The sequence below is a fragment of the Mus caroli genome, unplaced genomic scaffold (genome assembly GCF_978045245.1).
Source record: "Mus caroli unplaced genomic scaffold, Mus_caroli_1 scaffold_11, whole genome shotgun sequence".
Lineage (NCBI taxonomy): Eukaryota > Metazoa > Chordata > Mammalia > Rodentia > Muridae > Mus > Mus caroli.
In genome coordinates, this window is record NW_028227266.1 from 55,803,090 (window position 1) to 55,830,009 (window position 26,920).

Sequence of the window (26,920 nt, forward strand, 5' to 3'; positions counted from 1 at the left end):
CCTTCTGGGAGTCGTGGTCTATTTCTGTGGCTTCTGGGAGTTGTAGTCATTGGGGCTCCCTGTGCATGGCTTAAGCCACATTAGGCAGGGGAGCCGCGACATTGAAAGGGTCACTTTGAACAATCTTTTCTTTCTTCTCTTCTCTTCTCTTCTCTTCTCTTCTCTTCTCTTCTCTTCTCTTCTCTTCTCTTCTCTTCTCTTCTCTTCTCTTCTCTTCTCTTCTCTTCTCTTCTTCTCTCTCTCTCTCTCTCTCTCTCTCTCTCTCTCTCTCTCTTTCAATAACTCTGGCATATCTGAAACTTAGAAATCTGCCAGCTTCTGCCTCTTAAGTGCTGGGATTAAAGGGGTGTGCTACCGTACCCATTGCTACTTGAGGGGAATCTTGAGGGATGACCATCACAGAGGATCTAGACAACATTCTTAGCACACCTTTGGCAAAGCCTAGGCATATTCGAATCATTGTAGTCATTACCCTGCAGCAATCAGAAGTTTCAAGAATTTACATGTTCATTGAGCCCACTCAATCAGCTTCAAGAGACCCACTATGGGTGCTGAGGAAGGCCAGTCTTCTAGTCCTAACACTAAGGGCTATTGTGGTTTGAATATGCTTGGCCCAGGGGATTAGGAACAATTAGGAAGTATGGCCTTGTTGGAGTGGGTGTGGCCTTGTTGGAGGAAGTATGTCACTGTGGGGGTGGGCAAAGAGATCTTCCTAGCTACCTGAGGCCAGTCTTCTCTTGACTGCCTTTGGAATAAGTTATAGAACTCTCAGCTTCTGTAGCACCATGACTGCTTGGATGCTGCCATGCTTCCCGCCTTGACGATACTGGACTGAGCCTCTGAACTTGTAAGCCAGCCCCAGTTAAATGTTGTCCAAAACAGTTGCCTTGGTCGTGGTGTCTCTTCACAGCAATGGAAACCCTAAGTCACAGACACAGTCAGGCCATGCGCCTCACTCAGTGTTACAGACCACTCCTATTTCCTAACTGGTAGTTGTGGCAACTACTTCATGGCCTACACAGGGCTGCTTCAGAGGAAGGATCACAAAATACATGGTTTTTAGCATCACAGATCCACTCAACTCAATTCCACAACCCTGCCTCACATCCCACATCAAGGCTTCACTGAGACCCACATGGAGACAAGTAACACAGAGGGACATACAGGGTCAAATGATCCCTTTATTATATTCATCCAGTTACACAGATAGACACTGGCTCGGGCAGGTCAACTGCCAATGAGGGGATAGTTTGTGTCTCTCAGAAACAAGGGGCAGTGGGCACCAGGAGAATGCAAAAGCAGGTCACTGGCTGGCGACAGACAGGAGGACTCCCAGCATCCACCGGGCCCTCCCACCCCTCAAGCAAACCATCTGTGCCCGGCCCCATCTCTCTCACTCTCTCCTCATCAAAGTGCATAGTTGCCTGGAGATGCAGCATCCCAGTGCCTGAGCAGCTGGGCCAGACACTGGTGACAGGCTTTCCCAAGGGCAGTGCCAGGCATGGCCAATAGGTGTGAGCCAGGAAAGAGGAGAGGCCGATAGGACAGGAAGTTGACTGGGGGTAACACCCAACAGCTGTGGATGCTAGGCTGGCAGCTGGATCACAGCCCTCCTGGAAGTACCAGAGGACTAAGAGAAAGGGAGCCGGAAGAAGGGAAGAGGAGGAAGAGCCTAGCCCTAGAATCTCTCAGGGTAGCAGGAGCTATGACAACTGCTCTCCATAGGGAAAACAGGGGAGAGAACCAACTAAGCCTAGGGAGTCAATAGGAAAGGAACTTTCCAGACACTCTTGGATTCTCTTACAAGGAAGAAGCTGAAAAAAAAATCAAAGCTTGAGGTGGCCTGAAACCAAGTCTTAGGGTCCTAGGCAAACCAATGTGGTATGGTTTTCCAGTCTCCCTAGCCCAGGTGGGTTTCTGTTGCAAGGAGATGAGAAACAGCCAGCTGCTCCTTGGTAAGGCCTACCCACCTCAGGCCTCATGCAGAGAGGGATAAGCTACCAGACAATGTCCACACCCTGCTTGAAAGATACAGTCCCAGGAACTAAGATCAGTCTAGAGAGAGATGAGGGTTCTAAGAGAACTAAGGAAAGGCCTAGAATCAAGTCCCGTCGTTCTCTTGAATGGAAGAGGAGGGAAGGGCAGAACACTAAACTAAAAACTAAAGGCAGAGCCTTCCTGCCCTTCCTCCCTGCCAACCAGGAATCCGACTCAGGACATTGTGCTTGCAGCTTGAACTGGGCCTGGGAGCATCTCTGCAGAATGTGTCCTGTAGCCAGGACAAGGGAGACTGGAGAGGTGAGCTACCATCTCAATGGGTCCTATTTGACTTCTCCTCGGATCTTCCCCCTTCAGACCTGGCCCTCTAACCTCTATCCTTTCTGCCAGACTCAATTAGAACAGCTACTCCTTCCAGGAATCCAGTGGTCACTCTGAGAAGCTAGAAGCCCTTCTGGGCTGGGGCCAGCCACACCTCCCCCAGCGACCAATGATGCCCTCTGTTCCACCACGACCTTTACACCTGGCAAGTGCCTCATACAAGCCAGCAGGAAATGCAGAGCAGCTCAAGGTGGATCTGGGCAGCAAGGGGTGGAAGCCAGGAGAGGGAAAAGGAGATGCCTGCCTCTGCGGGCCAGGCTTGCAGAATCAAGGAGATCAGCTCTGCATTTCCATTCCCCGGGTGTCAAGTACCAAATGGGCTCAGAATCCCCAAGCTGGGTACCCCTTCCACATCAGGGTTGGCTCAGCTCCCATGTCAGCTTCCTGGAACTGGGGAGCGGATTGGGGGTATCTGGGTAGTCTTAAAAGCAGACATAACTGAGACACCCCGCTTTAGGAAGACAACGAAAAGCGACGTGGGGAGGAAGAAGATCACGGGGGAGCCAGCTAGGGAAATGAGCACAAAGAATCTCACAATGAGGGAGGAACGAGGGGAAGAGGAGGTTGAGGGAGGACTACAGGGAGCAAGGGGGCATCTTCTCTGTCCCATCGCCTAGAACCTATCACCATGAACACTAATACTGTTGCTTCCCAATGGGACTAAAGGCAGAAATAGCTTAGGCTCATAACCCTGCACAAGGTATCAGGCTCCCTGCTAGGCCTCCCCCTGGCCTGTGGAGTCCCTGGGCCAGGGTCAGAGGGGACAACCTGATGGACGGAGGGGGCTGGTTTAGTTCTAAACATACATCTAGCACCACAACAAGAGATCGCAACTGTACATTATCTCACAAGGGGACATAGGCTTGGCTACCAATGCACAGAAACACTTCTTGTGCAGTGCAAAGTTCCCAGAGGACCCAAAAGTGGGGGCAGGGATAGACATATACATATACGTATACATATATATATATATATAACTCTGATTCTTTGTACAAAGTTGGGGAGGAGAAAAGGGAAGGGGGAACCCTGCTTGGTCACCACACAGAGGATGTGGCTTGAGCCCCCTGTCCCACTGGCCCCCAGCCCTGCCTCCTGGTGGGCTTGGCTGGCTCACATCTCATTGGAGTACGTGTAGTTGGGAGTGGCAGAATACTGAGTCTGCGGTTGATTCATGGCACCCTGAGCAGCCCCCATGGCTGCATTCTGGGCTGCCTGCTGCACATGTGGGTTCTTCCACGCTCCAGTGGTCCATTCCTCCTGAGCCTTGCTGAAACTGCCTCCGCTACCCCGGTAGAACTTATGAACCTGCAGAAGCAACCACAGGGAATGGTTAAGCAAGAGGACAGCATGCAAGGCACGGTGTTGCACCCTGCAAGCCCTAAAGGGGCAAGGAGGATCGTGATTTAAGAGGCTGTCTAGAAAACAAAAATAAAAATAAATAAAAGGCCAGGAGCGGTAACTGCCACGCGCCTGTAACCCCAGCCCTTGGGGAGACAATGGCGTGTAATTCTTCAATACATGTTGAGTTTGAGGTCAGCCTGGGTTTCATAAGTCCCTATCTCAAAAAAAAAAAAAAAAACTGAAGCTGAGCACTATGGTGCCCACCTTTAATCCCAGCACTTGGGAGGCAGAGGCAGGTAGATCTGAGTTCGAGGCCAGCCTGGTCTTCAGAGTGAGTTCCAGGATAGCCAGACAGGGCTACAGAAAAATCCTGTCTAAAAAGCCAAAAAAAATTAAAAAATAAAAAAATAACAACAACAACAACAACAAAACAATAATAATGTTTTTAAAAATTGGATGGGCAGCTATTCAGGAAACAGATAGGATCCTTTTGAGAAAAATTAGTCCTCCTTGGGGGCTGGAGAGATGGCTCAGAGATTGAGAGCACTGACTGCTCTTCCAGAGATCCTGTGTTCAATGCCCACATGGTGGCTCACAATCATCTGTAATGGAACCCAATGCCCTCTTCTGGTATGTCTGAAGACAGCTACAGTAGTGTACTCACATACATAAAATAAACAAATCTTTAAGAAAGAAAGAAAAGAAAAATCAGCTCACGGTGTTCTGCGTGTGTGTGTGTGCATGTGTGTGTGTGTGTGTGTGTGTGTGTGTGTGTGTGTGTGAGAGAGAGAGAGAGAGAGAGAGAGAGAGAGACTAGAGAGAACCTCTAGTCTCAATTCTTGTCTTCCACCTAGTTTAAGACAAGGTTTCTTGGTTTTTCTGCCACTGTGTGCATCAGGCTAGCTGGCCCACAGGTCTCCTGTCTCCATTTCCCATCTTGCCACAGGAGCGCTAGGATTGCAGGTGCTCACGGTGCCTGGCTTTACACAGGTTCCAGGAATTCACACTCAGATCCCCACATCTGCACAGCAAGCATGTCTACCCAGCAGCCCACTTGTGTGTGCTGTATGCAAACACAGAGGAGGTTCACTTGCCTGTCTGTAGAGGGCAGGGGTCAACTCCAGCTACCTTCTTCCATTGCTCTCTACCTCATGTTTAAGAACGCCTCCCCACCACCACCACCACCTCTTTCATCTGAAGCCTTCCCTTTCAGCCAGGCTGACTGGCCCTAAGACCTGGAATCTGCCTGTTTCTGCTCTGCTCCCCGGCTACAGTGTTGCAATCATTTGCCACCATGTCAGGCTATGGATTCTGTGGACTCCAACCTCAGGTCCTTCTGCTTATGAAGCAAGCCCTACCCACCATCTCCTCAGCCTCCGGAATCCTCTTGTAACCCAGACGAGGGAGGGCTTCAGGTCACAGTCCCCTCCCTCTGCCACCCCCTCACCCTTGATGTTTACACATACCATGCTAAGGGCAATGAAGGAAAAGACGGCCACAACTGTGAACATGACCGTGGGAATGAGCATCACCACCGCTGAGCCGATGTTCGTCCCAAAGAAGGAGATGGTGGCAATCCAGCCGCTGTAGGAAGAAGCCAGCTGTGGGGCTGTGATGTAGGAAAAGGGAACCCAGGAGCCATCCCAAGGGTCATCTCATTGCCACAGGGAGGAGCCACAGAGTGGCCATACTTCTGATACTCCAGAGCCCCTGAGCCAGGCGGCTCGTCCTCCCCAGCTTTCCTACAAAATCTGACACTCCTTGGCTACCCAAGACACCCCTTCCCAGGTCTCCTTCCCCTCCAATCTATGGTGAACACTACTCCACTACCACAAAGCCTCTCTTTCTATTCACACAAGCCACTCAGTGGCCAGACAGTGGTGGCACACACCTTTAATCCCAGCACTTGGGAAGCAGAGGCAGGAGGATTTCTGAGTTCGAGACCAGCCTGGTCTACAGAGTGAGTTCCAGGAAAGCCAGGGCTACACAGAGAAACCCTGTCTCAGAAAACAAAACAAAACAAAAACAAAAAAACAGAAAACAAGCCACTCAGTGCCCACAAAAGTACCTTAGCACCCAGGCAAGCAAACAGCCCAAATGCTACTCCAGCAGCCCGGGTCAGACCTTTGGCACTTACCAGACACCCCAGCCTGGAATTCCCACAGCCTGGATGATGCTGATGACCAGCTGAGCCATGAAGGTGAAGAAGAATGCCATGAAGCTGAAGGAGCTGTCTGTCCTGTGGCAGAGAAGATGGTTTGTCACCTGGGCAGAGGCACTGGGCTTCCCTGCACTCGAGCACCCAAAGCTCCTCTGGGCAAAAGGACGAGCAAACAACACAAGTGTGCTTTGAATGAGAATCTAAAATGGATGGCCTTCATTCAGAGATGAGTTAGGCCTGTGTGCGAGAAAGGGCTGTCCCCATAAAAGGACCGTCCATCCGTGGCCCATAGATTAATGGCCCTACTGGCATAGCGATACTTGGCTCTGTTGTGGGAAAAACAAGCAGCTCCATTATCAAGGAACTGGAATGCGGGTGGGTGGCTCTATAGGCTCAGAAACAGCAAGTCTCGGTGGCATAGAAAAGAGACCTTACTGACACCAAACAGTAGCTAATTGGCACATAGATGGTGAGTCCTGTCGATAAAGAGATTTAAGGCTCCATGGCACTGAAATGTATATTCTGCTGGCACCAAGACAGCCTTGTTGCTGTCTTGCAGCTCTAATGGCACAAAAAATGGAAATCCCAGTTGGCACTGGATAGATACTCCCTGGCACCCCATCAATTCATAGATAGGTATTCCCTTTGGCACAGGCTTGGATGGCATCATTGGCCCATGAATAGTAGTATCACTGGGTCTTAGATGGCTGCTTCCACTGACACGTGAATAAAGGGTTTTCTAGGTACCAAACCAGTCATTCACCACTGGTACAAGGATGGACAGCTCCACCAAGACAGCCCCATAGGCAAAACTTAACAAGAAGGGTAGACTGAAGAAGGAAGGAACTAAGGAAGGTCCCACTCCCAACCCTCTCAACCCAGCCAGGAACTCCCAGGAATCCCAAGCTCCACCTGACAGCCCCAGTCAAAGGTGAACAAGGGAAATAACAGATAAGAGTGTGGAACAGCAGTCAGAGGGAAATAGGGGTAGGAGCTGGGGTCGGCACCAACCACTTACTTGAAGGCCTTGTAAATGGGCCGAAACCAGCAGACGTAGGAGCAAGGTGTGAAGAGGATGAGCCAGAGAAAGGCCAGGCCAAAGTTGGTGGCTCCCCCGCCTCCGATCAGCCACGCGAGACAGCCCACCAGGTTCACGGCCAGCGTGACGCTGTTCACTGCAGACCCAGGAGCACATGCACACACAGAGATAGACACCAGATACACACACAGACACCAAAGTCCATACAGAGATACGTAAGTGTCCAGACATGAAGACACACACCAGGGATTCCATATAGACTCACAAATACATGGCATAAACACAGACAAGCAGCAAGATATGGACATATGTGGACATACATGCATAAATGCAAACACACACACATACACACAGAGAGAGCGAGAGAGAGAGAGAGAGAGAGAGAGAGAGAGGAGAGGAGAGAGGAGAGAGGGAGAGAGGAGAGAGGGAGGGAGGGAGGGAGGGAGGGAGGGAGGGAGGGAGAGAGAGAGAGAGAGAGAGAAAAGACCCACAAGCCATACCAATGAATACACAAGAAACACACACACACACAAGAGTATAGACTGTAAGAAAGCAAGCTGGGTGCTTGGTCAACACTTCCCCAATTCACCCTTAGGAATCTGAGAAACCCCAACAACCAAGAGTCTCTAGAGCAAGAAGAACGCAGAGCTTCTGCCCAGCAAGGCTCCTGGAAAGGATCTCAAAGCCTCAGGGTCCTATCCTAGTATGCAAGGCCTCTGGTGTGGGGGGGAGGGGTTGGGAGAGCAGTGTTAAGAATTTAGCTTAGCATGCAAGAGACCGGGATTCTATACATAAGACCACAGGTCAGCCCTTGGTCCTCTCAGATCCACAGCAATCACTAACCCCAAAGCAAGAGATCATCTTATCTTTTCTTACAAAGCAAGGACAGGAAATAGAAGGAGAAAAAGACTTTAAAACATCTTTTCAAACCACGGGGCTACCTGCCTAGCACTTCAGTGGGGCAGACAGCAGTGGCTGGGAACTCAGTCCTTGTCTGAGACATTTCTTAGACTACTATCTTCTTCCTCCAAGATGTCCTCCTTACCTACGACCCTTTCCTCTGACCTACAAATCTGGGCTGCCCTGCAGTTCCCCAAGAGCAATCCCAGTGGTGAGATCCAGACTCCTACCTTTCTCACCTCACCTAGAAGATCCTAGAACTCAGATCACTCAGTCACACCCAGCAGAGGTCTAAAGACGCTTCCTTTTACGGAAATGTTAGCACTGACACACACCTAGGTCTCAGACCTAAGAGAGCCCTTCCTCGAACACTGGATGAGGCTCCAAAGACCTGCAAGTTAACAAAGGAAGGTGGGCTCAACCTTGGTCTCAGACAACCACCTCTGCTCCACCTTCTGAATCTCAAGGCTCAGATATATCTCTCTTCAGGACAAAAGCACCTGACAGGCACCTAGCAAGGACTTAAGGAGATATTTATAGCTCTTAAATCCAGCTTCTGGACAAGATCTTCTCATGTAGGTGGAGTTCCAGGAGCCCAGGGCCAGGCAGAATGCCCCTAACTGCCTGACTATGTCACCTCTGCAGCCACACCCATCTCAGGGCCCCCATAACAAATATAGATATTCCTTGTGCATATCAGGTGTTTCCTCCACTCCTGTTGATTGCTTCAAAGTTTCCTAGAGCTTTGTTCTTACTTTTTAAAACAGCCATTTCTGTGTGTGGTGTCTGTGTGTGTGTGTCTGTAGGTGTGTGTCTGTGTGTGTATGTGTATGTGTCTGTTTGCCATGGTGCACACATGTGAAAGTCAGAGTCGGTTCTCTTCGTCCACTACATGGGTTCTAAGGACCAAACTCAGAGTTGGCCTGTTGGCCTGGCTGTTCACATAGAAAAGACACTATCCGTTATCATATTGGCTAGCATCGCTCTTTCCAGGCTCACCCGTCTCTAGCTCACTTACTCTAGCATGTATCTTGCAATTCTCCTCTCTGTCTTTGGGATGGACACCCCCTGACTCAGCAAGTACTTCTCCAGCCACGAGGCATTCGGTCTTTACTCTTCTCCTTGTCCAGCTTAGAGCCTGCAATTCTTTGTCATACTCCCTTTCTTTCTTCTTTTGAGATAGGTTCTCACTATATGACTCCGGTCGACCTAGAACTTACTGTGCAGACAAGGCTGGCATTGAACTCACAGAGATCCATGTGTGTCTGCCTCCTACATGCAGGAATTAAAGGTGTGCATTTACCCAGAATGACCTTAATGCGCATCGTTACCTGAGCTGAATGCCCCTAAGAAAAAAAGATATTGCAGTGGAGAAGCCTGAAAGGACTAGAAATTCATAGAAAACCTCAGATGACCCTGTGCATGTCTCTGAGATCCTGGAGGCTGGGTTTAGCATCCTCATCTTCTGCTACAAAGGCAAGGATGCTGACCCCACCCACCTTCCCCCAAACCCCCACCCTCAGTCCTCCTCCATATATTTTTAAAAACTGTTAACCTTTATTTTTTATTATTTATGTGTATGGGTATTCTGCCTGCATGTGTATCTGTATATGCATGCAGTACCCGTGGAAGCCAGAAGAGGGCCTAGAACCTAGAGTTATGGACAGTTGTAAACCTCCATCTTGGAGCTAGGAATTGAACTCTGGTCCTCTGAAGAATAGACAGTACTCTTAACTGCAGAGTCATCTCTCCAGTCCCCTCCTCCTTATTTAATGGGGGGGAAAAAAAGCTATCAGCTGTAACTTCATTTTCCTTCCAATAGCTACAGGCTACCCATATCTGTCCAACTTCTCCTCTTCTCACGTTATAGGGCAGGAGACCCTTCTCTGCTCATAGGCCAAGGCAGGTCATGGAACAATCTATGACCCTTTGCTATTACTGACTACTCTCCTATGACTGGCATTTTGTAAAGATGGTGATTTTTGTTTGCTTGCTTTTTATTCTCAGTCTCTCTCTCCTCTCCCTCTCTCTGGTGTGTGTTATGTATATGTGTCTATGTCCATGTATATTTGCCATAGGGAGGTCAGAGGACAACTTTTGGGAGCCTTTCTTTACATTTACCTTGTTAAGGCATGGTCCCTCTTGTTTCTTCACTTTGTACTCCAAGCTCAGCCAGCCTTCCCAGTGACCAGGTGCTTGTCTCCCATCTCTGCCTCCCAGCTTGCTCTGGACTGGGATCCCAGGTGTTTAACACCACATCCAACTTTTCTATACCTGAGTTCCAGGTATATTGGGCTTGTGGGCCAAGAGTGTTCACTCCTCCTTCACAAACTGAGATACCCTCTAGCCCAAGACAGCACTCTTTACTACTCTCTTGATACAACTGAGCACAGGTCTGAGTCAAGCAGTGCCACCTGTAAGAGAGGCCAACCACAGACACACTACAGCCTGTCCTCCCTCACATGCCTAAGCAGTATCTTCTGATTGCCCTGAGCAAAGTCAAGTCTATACACCTCATGACAGCATCATTCCACTAGCCTGCCTCAGACCATGACAAACAGGCACCTCTAAACTCTCATCCTCAAATCCTCAGAGCATTAGAACCCTACACCATACAGCTATCGGAAACCATAGCTGTACTCTCTTTCTACAATAGAGAACCTGCTGTTTGGGAAGTAGGGCATCCAAGCCAGATTCCATGTCATGTCTCCTAACTCCCAGTTGAATGCTCTTCTCTTTGAGAAACACATCAAGAAACATGAGGCTTTAAAAGAAAGGCTCTTCTCCAAATTCAGAATCTTGGCAGTCACCACAGGTTCCCTGGAAAAGTATTCCAGTGGGAAGGGGGTCAAGAAGCAAAAAGAAATAACAGTGCAAAAAGAAACCCCACTCTGAACAAGAGAGAACACGGAGAGGAAGAAAAGAGGCCTACATGAAAGAAGCTGAGGCCCAGAGGGCAAGTGGCCAGTGAAAGTGAGCTTGCCGGGACCAGCAGGGGGTGTTCCCAGGCCATGCAGATGCTACAGTTGGAAAGCAGGGTGTGCAAGCCCCCCTCCCCATGGCCAGCACTTCTCCCTCATCCCCACAGCACTCACACATCCAGAGGTAGTAGAGGCGCTTGGTCAAGCTGAGATGCTGAGGAGGGATGTCTGCCTCGAAGTCTTGGTAGAAACATGGCTTCAGCGGGATGAATTTGGGCAATGGTGGGAAGTTGTTCACTTTCTCTGTGGATGAGACACAGCACAGGGCATCACCTTGGATATCTCCCCTGGCCTCCCTTCTTGGTCCTATATGTCCCTCCTCTCCTGGCTCGACTGCCTATAGATCCTATATACTCCTGGCCTTGTGCCCTGGTTGCTCTGCTATCCCCACCTAAATGTCCCTACTTCCTGAATCGGCCACCCAAATAAATCAAAGATGCTAAAACAGCATCTATCAAGAGTACACAAAAATAATAAAAGCTGCCATGGGGTAAAGTGTTCTCCACAACGGAGAGCAAGTTCTCTGGCACAGGTGAGAGTCTGGAGACGTGGGTTCTGGCCTCTAGCTCATCGCTCGCCATTCAATCCACTGCCCCTCTCCAGACCTCAGCTGTTCAGAGGAATGGATCTAGGCCACGTGGTCCTTAAAGTTCCCTCCAACCTTGGCACCGTGTACCTCTGAACCTTTAAAAACCAGAGGGAAAGGTCTCAAGGCACAATAGTAACACCGGAGAATGGGATAGGCCGACCATGCTACGACTTGGTCAGGTAAGGCAGGGCTATCAAGATGCTCAACTCAGGTCCCCAGGTTCAAAATCTAACCTACGGCTAGATGGAGCTATGACATTCTCAGACAGACAAGCCACAGTTGGGAGTTAGGGGGACAAGTGGACAAGAGTGCACATAAAAAGCAAGACTTCTGAAGGCTAGGACCAGGGCCAGATACTGTATGCTTTTTTTCCATGTCTACCCCAGCATGGCCCCGCCTCTCCTTACCCGCCATGATGGATCAGCCAGCTCAGTCAGCCTGCTCACACCTCTTTGTCCTGACCTGAAAGGAAAGAAAGACTCGATGAGCATGAGGATCAGCACACCGTCTGCCTCAGCTCCCTCCCCGCTCCGGCTGCGTTTCTCCATCTCTGAGGCATGGCATGCTCCCATCCATCCCTACTGCGGAATGAACCCACGTGCAGCAGCTCTTCACCCCGGGGAGTCTGCATGTTTCTATCGTGCTCCTTAGTTTTAAAAGTCAACTAGCCACAATCTGAAGTCACCTGGGAAGAGAGCCCCAAATGACATTGCCTAGGTCAGGCTGGTCATGGGTGTGTCTGTCAGGGACTGACTGTTGATCGGTATGGGAAGATCCAGACCACCATTTGCTGGGCAGGTGACCCTGGACTATGTAAGTGAAGAAAACTTGCTGAACATAGGTGGTAAGCAAGCAGTGTCTCTACGTTTCCTTGTCTCTGCCCGTGACTATGGACGGGATGTAACTAGCTGATAACATTCCTGCCTTGACTTTCCCCTCAGTGATAAATAATAACCTGGAAGTATAAACATAACCAACACTTCCATCCCCTAAGTCACTTCTGGCCAGCATATTTTGTTTTGTTGTTCTATTTTGAGACAGGGTCTTACTATGCAATCCTGGCTGGCCTGGTACCCACTATATAGACTAGGTTGGTCTTGAACTCACAGAGATCACTTGCCTCTATCTCCTGAATAGGAAGGTTAAAGGTATGTACGATCAACCCCATTTGGTCAGAGTGTTTTATAATCGCAACAGAAATGAAACTAGAACCACTGTTTGCTTCGAGGCACAAAGTCTGTCCTCAGAAAACCCCACCCAGGGCTATCGAGATAACTCCGCTGGATAAAAGCGTTATACATCTGGTGACTTTACTTAGACCCTTGGAACACATAGTGGAAGAGGAGAACTGGCTCCCAAAACTTGTCCTCTCATCACATGTAACACAAACAATAGGAAATAAACAAGTGAACAAATAAACAGAAAGAAAGCTCACAGAAGGTAGGCAAGGGCATCCTATCCTCTGCCCTGCAGACTAAGCTGCCCTCCCTCCTGCCCTCTGTTCACTTAGTAGAACTTCATTATCCAGGCAGTGGTCCACACACCTTTGATCCCAGTGCTTGGGAGGTAGAGGCAGGCAGATCTCTGTGAGTTCAAGGCCATCCAGGTGCTACGCAGAGAAACCTTGTCTCAAAAAAAACAAAACAAAACAAAACAAATAACAACCCACTTCGTTCTCTGCCAGACAACATGGAAAGAGACTGAGCAAGACAAATGTGACTCATGCCCTGCACACGAAGCAGTCCATAGCCCCCTGCTGTCAGTCACATGGGAGAAACCAGCCTGCTGGGCTGGTTCATACTTGAGGCCCTAGCACTCTGGAGACAGGTGCAGTAAGTGAGAGGTGAGAGGCAAGGGACAAGGGACCCAGAGGTGAGTCTGCAGGATAAAAGGAAGAAAGCCAGATTCCCAGTCACTTAGCCCACGAGGCAAATGATGATAGCCCACAACCAGAAGCATGGGTGAGAAGTGGTCCAGGGTCCAGGGGAGCCAAGCTGTGTTGTGGCCATGGTGGGAAGACTGGCAGGCAGGGCTTCATGCCGGCATGAGTACAACGTGTCAGAAACTGAGCAGAAGCCTGCCTGGTGCATTCATTAAGTCATCAGTAAGGCTGTAGAGATCATCTCCTCTGTACTGTGTGGAAGCATCACCTGTCAATAAAAATCTGATGGCCAATGAGCTGAGGCAGGATTAGAAGGTGGGACATCTGGCAAAGAGAGGAACTCTGGGAGAGAGTCAAGCATGGGAAAAGAATCCCACCCAGACTCTGCGGAAGTAGGACCATGAAACTAAGGAAAGGTAACTAGCTGTGTGGAAGACACAGAACAGTATAAACGGGATGATGTGAGCTACAAGCTCATCAGGGAAGAGACCCAGCGTGGCCTAGGCTTTTATTCAGAAATAATAAGCCTCCAAATAGCGCCGGGCGTGGTGGCGCATGCCTTTAAACCCAGCACTCGGGAGGCAGAGACAGGCAGATTTCTGAGTTCGAGGCCAGCCTGGTCTACAAAGTGAGTTCCAGGACAGCCCGGGCTATACAGAGAAACCCTGTTTCAAAAAAAAAAAAAAAAAAAAAAGCCTCCAAATAGTTATTAAGGAAATGGGGTATGGATAGAAAAGCCCAGGCTTACATAATGCTAAAGAAAGCCATTGTGCAATCACCTGTTAGAATAGCACTCAAAGGGGACACATATGTAATCAAGACCAAAAAAACAGTCCACAGTCAAGTACAATGGCAACTCACCACTTTCTAAGCTTGGCTGATATAAAGTTTTGTTTTGTTTTGAAGAAAAACCAATCTATGATGTCAAAAACAAGGACACGGTCTGTAAGAGAGCTCAGCGAATAAAAGCCACCTCCGAGCCTGATGACGGAGGAAGTGTTAGCAGTGAATCCATCGGAGAGAAGACACCCGGCATCCTCACTATCCTTCTAACTTCTCAGTGGTGTGAATGTTTCTAAATAAAAAGTTAGAGGCAAATATGAGTAATGTCAATAATGGGTCACAAAACTCTGGAAAAGGTGTCGCCTGGCAGAGCGGCGCATACACCTTAGTGACCTCAGCACTCAGGATGCTGCGGCAGGAGAAGCACAAGGTGGAAGCCAGCCTGGGATACAGGGCCTGATGGAAGGAAATGAAGGGACCTTGGATATCGCTCAGTGGTAGGTCACGTGATTAGAATGTACAGGCTTGAGCAGGCAGGATGGCTTAGCAGGTAAAGTGCCTGAGACCAAGCCTGATGACCTGAGTTCAATCTCTAGGCCTCACATAGTAGAAGGAAAGAAACGACGCCCACGGATTGTTCTCTAACTTCCACAAGTATTCCAGGAGGCTTGTATGCCTGCCTATGTGCATGCACACACATTAAATTTAAAAATTACAGGGGGTGGGGCTGGAGAGATGGCTCTGTAGTTAAGAGCACCGACTTCTTTTGCAGAAAACTCAGGTTCAGTTCCAAGCACAGACATTATAACTCAAAACTGTCCATAACTCCAGTTCCGAAGGACTCACTGTCCTCTTCCGACCTCTGTGGAAACCAGAAAGACACATGGTTCCCAGCAGGCGTGCACATGCGTGCGTGTGCACATACACACACACACACGCAGATGAATAGACACATAAACTAAACTAAAAAAAATCTGTCTTTAAGATAGATAGAGATAGATGATAGAGAGAGATAGATAGATAGAGATAGAAAGAACGAACGAACGAACAAGGAAGGCCCGGGGTGTAACCATCAGCACCAAAAAAAAAAGTGTGTGGGAGCAAAGTCCTTTTTCATTATTTATTTATTTATTTATTTATTTATTTTAAAGATTTATTTATTCATTATATGTAAGTACACTGTAGCTGTATTCAGAAACTCCAGAAGAGGGCACCAGATCTCGTTACGGATGGTTGTGAGCCACCATGTGGTTGCTGGGATTTGAACTCTGGACCTTCAGAAGAGCAGTCGGGTGCTCTTACCCACTGAGCCATCTCACCAGCCCCTTTTTCATTATTTTTAATGTGTATTATTTTATGTGTCTAAGTGTCTTGCCTGAACATATGTCTATGTTCCCCATGTGTGTAGTATCAGAAAGGGGCATTGACTCTCCTGGGAATGGAGTGTTGGATGGTTACAAGCCTCCATGTGGGACTGTAATGGCCAAGGGTTATGGAAGAACAGTGGAGGGAGCGTCAACCCCAGATACCTAAGACATGAGATGGCAGGAGTTGACTACCTTGCCCATCCCACCTCAGAGCATAAAGCCAGCACCCCACCATCAACCCTAGCAGGAAGTTATGACCCTGACAGCTACCAGGCTACACTCCTTGTTTGATCTTATAAGATTCCCCTTCCCCCACCCTATAGCTCCTGAGTATGTAGATGACACATCTTCCAACACCCTTGCCCTGGCCAACGGCGCACAGCCACACAAATCCTGCCCCAGAGTCCCTGGCCAACTCCTCAGGGGCATGGATATCCCCTTTCCCACCCAATAAACCAAACCAGGTCCCCGAAGCTGATCCCAACTGTGTTCTTTACCCTTATCGATGGCATCCTGCACCCCAATAGGCCTGGCTATCCAAGGGGGAAGTAGGCACAGGGCAACACCACCATGTGAATACTGGGAATTGAACCTGGGTCCTCTGGAAGAACAGCCAGTGCTATTACCACTATGTCATTACAAAGTTCTTTGATAAAGCAGAAGAAATGACTGAATTTTTAAAAATCACCATTCTGGAGCTAGAGATATCACTCAGTGGCTTTCTGTACAAACATGAGAGACCTAATTTGAATCCCCAGTACCTAAATAAAAAGTTGGATATGGTTATATGCGCCTGTAACCCATTGCTGTTGGCATCAAAAGATATGAGAATCAGTGGGACTTGCCAACCAACCTAGCCAAAGCCCAGCAAGTTCCAGGTAGGACACTGTGTCTCAAGGGAATACAGTAGAGAAGGCTAGATCAGGGTGTCTGAGATCCTTCACTGGCCTCTGGGTGAACTCACATGGGCACACACATTCACACACACACCGGTAAGGACACACACACTAATGTAACACACACATACCACACATACACACCCTACCCTACCATCCCTGCCTAACAACAGACATAGCAGACACAGGCGGAGATTACCTGGCTACCTCAATCACTGTGAGGCGGTTGCTATGGAGAAGCAACTGTGCGAGCGTCACATTTTAGACTGCTTATTAATTCTGAGAGAAAAGCTATCCCTAAAATGAGAGACTCTGGCAGACCAAATGATTAAACTTAGCATTTGTGATGACAGAATAGAAATGACAATGTATCCACAGGAGGACACACAATCATCTGTGTAACATTGTTGCCAAAAAGAAATCTGAAAGTTAAGTATGAGCTGCGCATAGTGCGAGCAATAACAAGATGGAAGCAGCAGCAGGATCAGGAGTTCAAGACTAAGCTGAACTACCAAAGGTCCCATTTCACAAAGAAGGGTCCTTAGTTAGTAATGAAAAAGAAAAGAAAAAGAAAAGCAGGGCTGGAGAGATGGCTCAGTGGTTAAGAGCACTGACTGCTCTGCCAGAGGTTCTGATTCAAATCCCAGAAACCACATGGTGGCTCACAACCATCTGTAACGGGATCCAATGTCCTCATCTGGTGTGGCCGAAGACATGTGCCCATATAAATAAATAAACAACTCTTTAAAAGAAAAAGAAAAGCAGCTGTTCACAGAAAGACAACTGCCACATCGGTCTATTTATATGAGATACCGAGTCAAATTTACAAAAATAGAAAAATAATTAAAGAAGGTAATCAACGGGGGGGGGGGGGGACGGGGACGGACAAGAAGAGCTTTGGGAGGGTCTCTGATGCAAGTAGGTGGGACAAGCCATGAACTCAAAGGTGGTAAGAAACTGATGCAGGCAAGTGCAGGGCCTTGGGATGCAGTGGGAGTCTGTCCCATGCTCCCATGGCCACTGTACTCGCTGGAATGAGAGGCAGGAGGCGAGAGCAGGGCACTCGGCAAATGGGCCGTCAGAACACAGTCTACGTGCTCTGGACAGTAACTCGGAAAGCTGTGGGAATCAGGACACCTCCATGGTACCTGCTCCTGCAAAGGAAGCAGCTCCAGATCTGAATACAGGAAGGTCAGATAGGAGTTAGCTGGGGAAAGGAGTGAGGAGAACAGAAGAGGCCAAAAGAGCAGTGGCCTCAGTTATGCAAGGAATACAGGGGCAGAGGGACAGAAAGCTTCAGGGGAGGGAAGAAAGGACAGGTAAAAAGGCTGCAAGAGGCTGGAGGGAAGGCTCAGTGGTTAGGAACACTTACTACTGCTGACCCCAAGTTCAGTTCCCAGGCAGCTCAGAACCTCCTGGAACTCCAGCTTCAGGAGATCCAACAGCTTCCGGTCTCCTTGGGCACGTGTATGCACATGCGCACACCCATACACAGACACACACGTGTACGCATTATTATTATTATTATTAAGAGGTGGGAAGGGATGAAAAGGAAGTGGGGTCATCCCTTTCTCGAAGGCTGTGGGCAAGGTCTGGCTTTGCCCTTAAAGCCACGGGACACAGTGAAGGATTTTGTCCTTCCAAAAACAATTAAAAAAAAAAAAAAAACACAAAAACCCTCAGTCTACTTTGGGGTTGGTTGGAGGGTCAGTTGGTTTTAAACAGGTTATCACACTGTATCCCTAGGCTGGCCCAGGACTCACTATGTATCCTAAGCTACCTTCAAACTCATGACAATCTTGCCTCAGCATTTGATGAGATAACAAACATCCCCACCACAGGCCCAACTCAGCTTTTATACAGCCAAAAAGCTAAAATTTTTATCAGAAATAAATAAAACTCTGAGGGGTGGGGAGATAGCTCAGTGGGTGAAGGCGCTAGCCACACAGATCTGAGGAAAAAAGGAAATTCCAGAATCTACTTTCTCTGCACTCATCCTTAAACTGCCTAACCCTTAGACATCTCAGTTTTGTTAGTTTTGTAGTAGAATCTCATGTATGTTAAGCAAGGACTCTCTTCCTGAGCCAAACTCCTAGCCCCAGATCCTTTGCTTCATTTAATGTATAGCTATAACTATATCACAAACATAAGATCGAATATGCTGTGTCATATTCTGATTTTTCTTTTCTCTTTTTTTCTTTTTTTTTTTTTTTTGAGACAGGGTTTAAATGTGTAGCTCTGGTTGGCTTGGGCTTCTCATAATCCAATGTTTTCTTCTCATCTTCCCCCCACCACTCCGGCCCCTTAAATCTGCAAGAAATCTTGTACTTTATGCATGCAATGCCTGTAGTTGCCAGAAGAGGGCATCAGATCTCCAGGACTAAGAGTTACAGCCAGTTGTGAGCTGCCATGTGGGTGCTGGGAATTGAACCCATGTCCTCCTGAAAGCAGCCAGTGCTTTTAACCACTGAGCCATCATCTCTTCATCCCCACTCAATAACATCTTATAAAAATGTTTCAATGCAACTCTCTTGAGAAGCCTATACCCAGACTTGGGTGTGGCCTAGCCTTTCCCTAAGTGCCCCTCTCTCTTAATGTTCATGCTTAGGGCTATGTTCAAATCCTTTCTTAATAAACTCTCACTTTCTCTTTCCTTAAGTGGTATAAGGTGATCTGTGAAAATGGTCATCTCTACCCTGAGTCACAGAATCATGGCATCAGTAGCTTCACACTTTTGTGCTCACTTTAAGAACTCACCCATGAAAATGCTCAAGGTTTCCAGGCATGGTTTCCAGGGCATGCATATCCAGAAAGCCAACAAGTATCTCAAAGCTGTCCCTTTAGAATAGCAGTGAGCATCATTCTGAAGGCCCAGTAGCAGAGTCAGTAGATGTGCACAGGCCAAGAAGCGCGAGTGGGCGCGGGGTCAAAGAGAATACTGAATTTTGTTTTGTTTTGTTTTTTGTTTTTCAAGACAGGGCTCCTCTGTATATCCCTGGCTGTCCTGAAACTCACTTTGTAGACCAGGCTGGCCTCCAACTCAGAAATCTGCCTGCCTCTGCCTCCAGAGTGCTGGGATTAAAGGCGTGCACCACCACACCCGGCTACTGAATTTTTTTTTAAATATTTATTTATTTGATGTATGTGAGTACACTGTAGCTGTCTTCACTCATACCAGAAGAGGGCATCAGATCCCATTACAGATGGTTGTGAGCCACCATGTGGTTGCTGGGATTTGAACTCAGGACCTTTGGAAGGGCAGTCAGTGCTCCCAACCGCTGAGCCATCTCTCCAGCCTGAATTTTTTTTTTTTTTTTTAAAAACAGATTTGGTGACTCATACTTTAATCCCAGCACCTAGGAAGTGGAGACAAAAGTTTCAGGAAGTTTAAGGTCATAGTTGGGCTATGTTTTGAGTTTGAGGACATCTTGGGCTATGGTGGGGGTACTGGTCTTGCAGGGGACCTGAGTGTGCGTCCCAGCACCCACATCAGAAAGCTTAGACCCTTGAGAAAGTCTAGACATCCAGAAATCTGGCCCCTCTGGCCTCCTAGGGCACCTATGCTCACATGCACATACCTGTGCACAGACCTACATACATAATTGAATAAATCTTTCCATAAAGCAAAACTATAAGAAGCTCATTCCTGTAGCCCTAGCACGTGGGAGAGCCTCAAAGAGAAGGGGTAAGGAGCGAGCACTTGCAAAGAATAAAGCAGAAACTGGTATGGCACCTTTAATCTCAGCACTTCTTCTGGAGGCAGAAGCAGGCAGACCTCTGTGAGTTCAAGGCCAGCTTGGTCTACATAGCTAGTTCCAGGACAAACAGGGCTACATAGAGAGACACTGTCTCAAAAACCAACCAAACAGCAATAACAAAAGGAGTAATACACAACCTAAGGATTTCAACCCAGATTCTTGGAGGGTTTTTTGTGGTTTTTTTGGTTTTTTGAGACAGGGTTTCTCTGTATAGCCCTGGCTGTCCTGGACTCATTCTGTAGATCAGGCTGGCCTTGAACTCAGAAATCTGCCTGTCTCTTCCTCCCAAGTGCTGGGATTAAAGGTGTACGCCACCACCACCCAGCCTCAACCCAGATTCTTTAGTCATCCAACATAGCCAACTGGGCAAAATACCCAAGATGCACCACTGTCTACAGAGACCTCATGACTGGCTCAACACATGCATAAGCCCCCCTGCCACACTGAGAGGATTCTCACCGAAGAGGAACAAAACGGTCCTAAGTCAGTAAAGGAAGCAAAAAGGTCTCTCGGAAGAAACAAGACTTTACTGCATGAGGAATGAATTCAATGTAAAATAAATACAAACAAGTAAAACAAAAATGAATCCTAACTCTATTTCAAAAAAAAAAAAGGAGGGAAGGAAGGACGGATGGACGGACGGGCATGTGGCATGGCAGTTCAGCGGTGAAGGCCCCTGCCATCAAGCATGACAACCTGAGTTCCCTAGAACTCACACGCCAGAAGAAATAAACAGATTCCTGAAAAAAAGTTGTTCTCTGGCCTTATGTATGCTGGCCTATGTATGTCCTCTGGCCCTTAAGTATGCTATAGCATACACACACACACACACACAAATAAATGAAAAAAATACACAAAAGATTTATTTAATGTGTTGGGTGTTTTGCCTGTGTGTATGTCTGTGCACCACAAGTGTGCAGGCCCTGTGGAGGCCAGAAGGGAGTGTCACATCCCCTGGAACTAGGGTTGTGTCACATCCCCTGGAACTAGGGTTACCATGCGAGTTCTGGGAACTAAACGAACTGAACACAGTCCTCTCTGGAAGAGCCGCCAATGCTCTTAACCACAGAACCATCTCTCCAGCCCATACAAATATTTTTAAAAGACTTTAGTTCATGTGTGTATATGATTAGCGTGCACATATGTATGTACAACAGATGTATACCTGGTACCTGCCACCGCCGCCGTCAGAGGGCACTGGAGCCCCTGTCACTGGAGGTACAGATGGTTGTGAGCCACCATGTGGGTCCTGGGAACTGAACCTGAAAGACTCCCTGAGGAGCCCCTCGCTCAGGCCTGGGGATAATAGCAGACCCCCAAGATCTCACAAGAGACCAATATTGGTTGCTGGGAAAGAGTCGGAAAATCTCCTCCCCAGCAAACCCAAGTCCTCTGAAAGAGCAGTCATTGCTCTTAACCACTGAATCTCCTCTCCAGCCCCAAGAAAAACCTTTTTAAATAAGGAAATAAAAACTTTCCTATTAATGAGTACAGATCTATCTTAATCTTTTTAATGACTGGCCAACTGGGTCAACAGTGGCCATGGCCACAGAGCAGTCAGGTGTGACTTGGGCTGACCCGACAGTCAGAAAGTCACAGTGTCCACGAAGCAACAGAGTGAGAGCCATGCTACCAAGAAACTGGGAAAACCTGAGTGAAAAAAGAGATGTGTCAAGGAGCTGAAGGGATGGAAGTGGCTAAAACCATAGCAGGTGGCTCCCACATGTTGGCCCCAGAGGACCCGACGCCTCTGACCTCCAAGGCACCTGCACTCACGTGCACATACCCACAGGCAGACACACACACCTGCACACAATCAAAAATAAAATCTTTAAAAAAAAAAAAAAAATCCAGGCTTGATGGTGCATGCCTATTGTAACTGCACTTGGGAGGAGAACGCAGGTGGCCAGATCCCATCTCAAAAGCAAACAAGGCAAAGCAAACTGGGGCTGGAGCTTTGTCTACGCCACAAGGTTCAGGGTTCAATCTCCAACGCCCTACAGAATGGGTGTGGTGGGACACACCCAAAGTTCCAGCAACAAAGGCAAGAGGGTTCTAGGTCATTATCAGCTACACAGTGAGTTACAGACCATCCTGTGCTATAAAAGACCTCCCCATGCCTACCTCATAACCTGCCAAAAAAAAAAAAAAAAAAAGGCTAAGTCAACCCTGGGCTACAGAAGGAGACAAAACTACAACAGCTATGACACTGGGTAGGAGGCTTTCTTCCAGGTCATGAAACACAGCTACCTTAACAAACCAGGAGGAAGACATCAAAGAAAGCAGGGTGGAGGCTCAGGAGGCAGCAGTGAGGGACATGATTGACAGGCAGTGGTACTTTGGGACATACAAAGGGTCAGTATCCACTGTAGTGTGTAAGGCTTTCCACAAGGACCCTCCTTGCTAGAATTCAAGAGATGCATGAGAAATGCCCAGAGTGGCAGCACATGCCTATAATCCCAGCATTTGAGAAGCAGAGGCAGCAAGATCAATATGGGTCAGACAGCAGTCTGGGCTACATGATGGGACCCTGTCTCAATAGAAAAAGAGAAAGGAAAAGAAAAGGGCTGGAGAGATAACCCACATGTTAAGGGTACTGCCAGCTCCTCCAGGGGACCAGTTTCAACTCCCAGCCAGCACCCACATGGCAGCTCACAACCGTTTCTAACTCCAGGGTAGGGGATCCAACACCCTCTTCTGGCCTCCAAAGGCACCAGGCATGCAAGTGATACACAGACACACAGGCAGACAAAACACCCACACCATAAAATGGAAATAAAATGTTAGAAGTTTAGCGGTCTTACTTTTAAAAAAAAAACAAGTGGACAGGAAGAGGGCAGGAACAGGGGCATGGCTCCGTCTCCCCCATCAGAGCAGGAACAGGGGCATGGCTCTGTCTCCCCCATCACCCTCATCACCTGAATCCTGAGTAAAGGACTTTGGGCTTACAGTCCAGGTTGAAAGATTCCTGCCATGGGACAGACTGGAGAGCAGATGAGAGTGAGGAAGACTTTCTAGGTGTTTTAGCTGACATAAGGTTATGACTAAGACAGGACACCCTGGTGAAAGCAGGCTCACACTGCCCTGATCTAACCTTTCTATATTCTGAGTGGAGCATCCAGAACAGGATCTGCTTCTCAGCAGGACACACAGGCAAAATGGCCCAGTGATTGAAGGCATGGAACCCAAGGATGTGAGCGACCATATGCCAGTGAGAACAAGATGGGGTGGCTGAGGGGCACTGCCTTCCCCAAATATAGAATGGGATATGGAATGAGAACCTGTTTCCAAAATCAAGGCCTCCAGAAAAACAAGGTAGACAAGTAAGGAAGTGGAGGTAAAAACTAAGTCATAGGAGCCTCAAGGGAGGATGCTCCCCCAGCTCTCACTGCAGCCTGACCCTGATCACAGGCCTCAAGTCATTTCTCCAAGGTGAGCAGTCAGTGACAGAGAAGTCCTAAAGTTGTCAGTGAATGATCCAAGGCAGAAATCTAGTCTGTTTCTGAAAGGAAGGACTCAGAGGGGCTGCAGGAGGCTGAGATCACAGAACCAGAAGTCTGCGGGTCCTTTGTCCTTAGGACAAGGCTACCTTTTTCTTGGAGAAAGGAGTGGTATTGGAAATGAAAGAAAGCACTGGCTTTTATAACCAAAACTCTTAATGGAGGATTAGTATCTGCTCTTCAGATGAGAATCTTTTGTAATTAGGGGGTGGGGGAGCAGGTTACACCACTTCTGAAAAATGTGGGCTTAATAAAGCATCTTATTATCACATAAGATACCATACGTAACTGAAATTTTGGGTAGGTTAGGTTTTAGTTTGTTTTGACACAGGCTCTTGTTAGGTATCTCTGGGTGGTCTGAAACTCACTATTTAGCCCAAACTGGCCTTGAAATCTCAGCAATCCTACCTTAGCCTCCCAGCTGCTGAGTACGGGCACTCACCAGCACACCTGATCCAACAGAACCTGAGTGAAGGTAGTTTACGAAACCCAGACTGCAACTCATTCAATTCCTTAGTGTGACTGGTCCTGCAATCGTAAAAATGAAAGTCGGTGGTAAATGAAAGGAGGGCAAGCCTGGCCCAGGTCCAGCCAGGGGCCTGACACTAGTTCCAAGTGTTCTCAGCTTGCCAACAAGAGCCCCTCGTCTCTGGCACAGAAGTGGTCATTCTTCTGTTTGCCTACTGGCTAAGACAGACGTTTCTACTTCCTGCTTGACCTCTGACCCTCGTCTCCTGATCTCAATCCCATCTGCAGTCCTGAAGCCCAACGCTATGAATCACCCTCAAAACCCAGCACTCTCCTGGGTGTGCTATCATCGTGCTGCTGCTAATGCTGTGGTGCCCTCCTGTAGGCACAGATCCTGCACCTGGCATTTTGAAGCTTTATGCCAATCATATACAAATCCCTCCTCCCCGCTACCCTCTTTCTTTACCACAGGCTGAAATTTCTATACATACAACATTTTAGAGAATACCATGTCTAGTCACCCCCAGTGACCCCAAACCAGCAGCCTATCACTTAACCCTATCACGTCCCATACCTCCTCTGGGACCCTTCCCAAACATCGCTGTTCTGCATCCTACCACATAAATTCTAAAGCAGTCACTGGTGCTTAGCTCATCCATCCGGTCTCATCTTCCATCCCTCACAGGTGGAGGCTGTTTTGTTTTAATACAGAGCTTTGCTCAGTAGCCCAGGCTGATCTTAAATGCCCAGTAATCCTCCTGCCTCAGCCTTCTAACTGCTAGGATTACAGGCATGTGCCTTCCTACTGGACGCCACACAATCTGGAGGTTGAACCCAGATGTTAATTTGTTCTATTTCTTAGTATGAAGTCAGGGGACAGGCCCTGCAGTAGGAAAAATCAGGTCCATGGTGGAGAGAAGATTTCAGATCAGGCCAGAGCAGACTGAGCCCCACACTGAGCACACCCACCGCATATTTAAAAGACTTAAAGCTTGGATATCCTCCCCAGGAAGACTAGTGCCTTCCCCTAAAGAGGCAAAGGCCAGCACTTCTGTTGAGCCAGCTGTATCACTTCCTTCAGGAACGCTTCAGACCCCAAACTGACAGCCAGGCAGGAAGTGTATCGTGGAGAGGAACTCTGGTGGAGAGGAGGCCTGACAAGCAGAGAGGAAGAGGGAAAAGGGAGAACTCAGAGGGTTCTCTTAAACAGAACAAGACACTTCCTCAAGGGAGGTTACTACTTAGTCCACTTATCTTGTCCCTAGAGAAAGTGTTAGCAGAAAGATACCCAGAGAGGGGTATCAACGTGTTCAGCAGTGACCAGCCAAAGAGGGGGCTAAAGAGACAACCACACTGGGGGAGAGATGGCTCAGTGATTAAGAGCCCTGACTGTCCAGAGGACCAAACTTTCCCCAGTACCCACATGGCAGCTTACAACCATTTGTAACTCTGTGGGCTCCAACGCTGGGTCTAAGGACACTGCACATACAAGCAGGCAAAACACCCATATATATGTATATGTAGATTACAATTTTAAAACATAAAGGAAAGAAAAATAGAAATGGCCACAAGTCCCAGGACTCCTAATCCCCTCTACTAACACTCCATTTTCGATGGCCCATTCCTGCCAGGGTTCTCTCTCAGCAATGGAGAACTGGTCCTATCTCTCCAAGTTTCCACAGACGCTAAACGAGCAACCCCAAGCAAAATCTCTCTGCCAACCGTGGCCCTGCCAGAATCATCTCCCTCTTTCACAGTCCTGATGGAGAAGACATAATGGGTAACGCACGGGTTGCACATTTCTCTAGACCATCCCTCCCACACACACCACAGACAGGCTGGGGTGGAGCAACAGCGCTTCATGCCCACCTCTGAACTTTGTCCATTACCACCCTGAGATGCCCTCTCTCGCCTCTACCTCCTTCCAAATCCCACCTCCAGAAAGTCTCCTCCTGACAGCTGCTGCCTCTTGTCTCTGTCTCCAGCCCTGGCCTTTGCTGAGCTCCTCAAGTCGGCCTTTAACAACCAATTATCAGTCCTAGTCTTACTTGACTCCCCCAGACTCCAGATCAGGAGAACCCCAAGGCAAGGACGGGGATTGGTTCTTACACATCTCCCCTCCTTCCTCGTGACTGACTGGTGCTAATGCTGGATGCGCTACATCCAGCACCCCCATCCCACTCCCCAAAGCCCTGGTGGTATTCGGGCCCTAGGGCAGTGCACCCATCCCCCTCCTCCAAAATCCAGGCTGCTCAGACCCGCGGTACAAAGGTCGGCCTTTCAGGGATGAGTACAACTTGGGTCCACCTGCAGGTGCCTTTTGTGATACCACGGTCACCAGATTCCAGACGTTCCCATCCCCGGCCGCATGCGCCATCCCAAAAGGAGAAGGCCGGCTTCCAGGGAATGCCAGGTGGAACTCGGGGTTTGTGGGGTGGAGGGCCCAAAGCCCAGGCTCCATCCAAGGGCCTGACGTCACCCAAATCCCGGGCTCCCTCTGCGGGGACAGAGGAAAGAGGAAACCGGGATGGGGAGGAGGATTTAGGGGTGTACAAGGAGCGCTTACCACCCCAAGCAGGAAAGGTCACCTCGACTCCCCACCTCTCCAGAAGCTCGACCTGCCCCCTCAAATGAAGAGGGACGCTTTGAAGGCAGAAAATTGGAGCCGCTGACACCTCTCCAACCCAGCTTGCAGCTTCCCCGCAGAGCCCTCCTCGGGTCTCCAGGCCCAGGACTCACCAGTCCCGACCGCTCGGCTGCAGAAAGGTAGTCGCGCTACGCCGCGCTGAGCTGCGCTGCACTGGGCGATCAGGCGCGGAGCGGGCCGCGAGCGGCTCCCGGATTGGGGGCGGGGAGCGTGTGCGCGCGTCCGAGGC

The 26,920-nt window shown here is 48.7% G+C and overlaps 1 protein-coding gene across 8 annotated transcripts; it reads right to left on the reverse strand.

The window, feature by feature from the left end:
- Positions 1-1,161: 1,161 nt before the first annotated feature.
- Scamp5 (secretory carrier membrane protein 5) lies at positions 1,162-26,920 on the reverse strand. 8 transcript variants are annotated; one of them, XM_029482028.2, is made up of 8 exons: positions 26,784-26,915; positions 14,134-14,347; positions 11,798-11,852; positions 10,916-11,044; positions 6,900-7,056; positions 5,858-5,959; positions 5,187-5,304; positions 1,162-3,684 (listed from the first exon to the last, which is right to left on the reverse strand). In XM_029482028.2, the coding sequence occupies exons 3-8, from the start codon at positions 11,802-11,804 to the stop codon at positions 3,490-3,492; spliced, it is 708 nt and encodes a 235-aa protein (XP_029337888.1). In that variant the 5' UTR covers positions 11,805-11,852; positions 14,134-14,347; positions 26,784-26,915; the 3' UTR covers positions 1,162-3,489. The 8 variants fall into 8 exon arrangements, with proteins under 8 accessions (XP_029337888.1, XP_029337889.1, XP_085700786.1 ...); XM_029482029.2 differs by lacking the exon at positions 14,134-14,347 and adding an exon at positions 24,019-24,104; XM_085844660.1 differs by lacking the exon at positions 26,784-26,915 and adding an exon at positions 26,611-26,771.